A 2698-nucleotide genomic window follows, 5' to 3' on the forward strand; every position below is an offset into this window, starting at 1 on the left:
TTACAGGCTTGAGCCACCGCGCCCGGCCCCTAGTTTGTTTCTTATTCTGCTTTCTTCCAAATGGATGCTTGATAGAGGTGTTTATTTCTATTCTATTCTAAAAAGTGATGAAATTGGCTGGGCGCTGTGGCTCACGCCTGTAATCCCAGCACTTTGGGAGGCCAAGGCGGGTAGATCACAAGGTCAGGAGATCAAGACCATCCTGGCTAACATGGTGAAACCTCGTCTCTACTAAAAATACAAAAAATTAGCCCGGCATGGTGGCGGGAGCCTGTAGTCCCAGCTACTCGGAAGGCTGAGGCAGGAGAATGGTGTGAATTCAGGAGGCGGAGCTTGCAGAGAGAGAGAGAGAGAGAGAGAGAGAGAGAGAGAGAGAGAGGATGAAATTGTGTACTCAATGTAGTCTCAAGAGAATTGAAAACCAAGAAAGGCTGTGGCTTCTTCCACATAAAGCCTGGATGAATAACACGTTGTTACATTGTCACAACTCCTGACCCAGGAATTGATGGCTAAGATATTTGTAATTCTTATCCTTTTCAGCTCTAACTTATTCCTATTTGTCAGCATTCAAGTTATTAGCAGCCACTGGTGAAGACTTTGAGAAATAAACTGCACACTGGATGGTGGGGGTAGTGTAGGAAAATGGAGGGGAAAGAAGTAAAGTTTCAAATTAAGCCTGAACAGCAAAGTTCCCCTGAGAAGCCCACCCGGATTCTATCAGAAACTTGAATGTCCATCTTGCAAAACTTCCCTTGCCCAAACCCCACCCCTGAAGTCGCAACCCACCCTTGACCAATAGATTCATTTCACTGAGACAGGCAAAAGGGCTGGGGGCCGGAGAGGAGAAACAAAAGCCACACAAGAAGCAGAAGTACAGGTATGCTTCTGGCTCATCTACGATCGCCAGGAAACTCCCAGATCTGACACCATGGTGCATTTCACTGCTGACGAGAAGGCTGCTGCCACTAGCCTGTGAAGCAAGTTTAGGTGAGAAGGCTGGAGGTGAGATTCTGGGCAGGTAGGTACTGGAAGCCAGGGCGAGGTGCAGAAAGGCAGAATGTGTTTCTGAAAGAGGGACTAGCCCATTGTCTTACATAGTCTGACTTTGCATCTGCTCTGTGATTATGACTGTCCCTCAGTCTCCTGGTTGTCTACCCATGGACCCAGAGGTACTTTGAAACTTTTGGCTATCTGGGCTCTGACTGTGCAATAATGGGCAACCTCAAAGTCAAGGCACATGGAAAGAAGGTGCTGATCTCCTTCGTAAAAGCTGTTATGCTCATGGATTACCTCAAAGGCACCTTTGCTATGCTGAGTGACCTGTACTGTAACAAGCTGCACGTGGACCCTGAGAACTTCCTGGTGAGTACTAAGTACACTCATGCTTTCTTCTTTACCCTTAGCTATTTGCACCATGGGTGCTTTTGAAAGCAGAGGTGGGTTTCTCTTGTGCTATGAGTCAGCTATGGGATATGATATTTCAGCAGTGGGATCGTTTTTGAGAGTTATGTTGCTCTAAATAACATAACTGATATTTGGTAGAGCAAGGACTATGAATAATGGAAAGGCACTTACCATTTGATAGCTCTGAAAAACACGTCTTATACAAAATTCTGGCCAAAATTAAACTGAGTGTTTTTGGATGAGGGAATGGAAGTTGAGATAGAGGAAATAACATCTTTCCTTTGGTCATTGAAATTTTCTGTGAAAATTAATAGACACTTTTCTGCATAGTCCTGGAAGTCAGAAAATGATCAACTAGAAAGATTAATGGGAAGCTTTTAAAAAGAGGATTGTTTCCTTCTGAATGATGATGGTATACTTTTGTGCGCATGGTACAGGATTCTTTGTTATGAGTGTTTGGGAAAATTGTATGTGTGTGACGACTGGGGACTTATCCTATCCCTTACAGCTCCTTGAAGTACTGTTATCCTATTTTTAAAAAAGGACAGAGTCTCTAAAAAAGTGAAACAATTAATCACACTGTGCTGGGGTAGTGAGTTGGCATAGCAAGTAAAAGAAGGATAGGACACAATGGGAGGTGCAGCGCTGCCAGTCATATTGAAGCTGATGTCTATCCCATAATGGTGAACTTACCTTTGTGAGAATAAGACTGAGAGTTGCTCAAACTCTGGTCAAAAAGGAAGTAAGTGTTGTATCTATGTATTGCAAGTCCAGCTTGAGGCCTTCTATTCACTATGTACCATTTTCTTTTTATCTTCACTCCCTCCCCAGCTCTTAAGCAACGTGATATTGATTATTTTGGCAACCCACTTCAGCAAAGAGTTTACCCTACAGATACAGGCTTCTTGGCAGGAACCCACAAATGCTGTGGCTAATGCTGTAGCCCTCAAGGGCCATTGAGTTCCCTGTCCACTATGTTTGTACCTATGTCCCAAAAGCTCATTTCCTTTAGACGGGGGACACTGAGGAGAAGAGCAGTATCCTGCCTGCAGATTCAGTTCCTGCATGATAAAAATAAAATAAAGAAATCTGCTCTCTAAGAAATATTATTGTATTCTTTTTCTGTCTTTATATTTTACATTGATTCAGCCAAAAGGACCCACCATTTCTGATGAAAATGAAAACATTGGAGAATGGGAGTTTAAGGGTAGAGAAGATACTTTCTTGCAATCCTGAAAGATAAGAGAGAACTTGTGGGTGGCTTTAGTGGAGTAGTTACTCCTAGGAAGGGGAA

At 43.4% G+C, this 2698-nt stretch overlaps 1 protein-coding gene across 1 annotated transcript; it reads left to right on the top strand.

Moving 5' to 3' along the window:
- Window positions 1–928: 928 nt before the first annotated feature.
- On the top strand, window positions 929–2364 carry LOC144334323 (hemoglobin subunit epsilon-4-like). The gene is given in 4 exon segments (XM_077963597.1): window positions 929–987; window positions 989–1018; window positions 1140–1362; window positions 2236–2364. Coding segments are annotated over 4 exon segments (441 nt in total).
- Window positions 2365–2698: the final 334 nt, after the last annotated feature.

The sequence above is a fragment of the Macaca mulatta genome, chromosome 14, assembly GCF_049350105.2.
Source record: "Macaca mulatta isolate MMU2019108-1 chromosome 14, T2T-MMU8v2.0, whole genome shotgun sequence".
Taxonomy (NCBI): Eukaryota; Metazoa; Chordata; class Mammalia; order Primates; family Cercopithecidae; genus Macaca; species Macaca mulatta.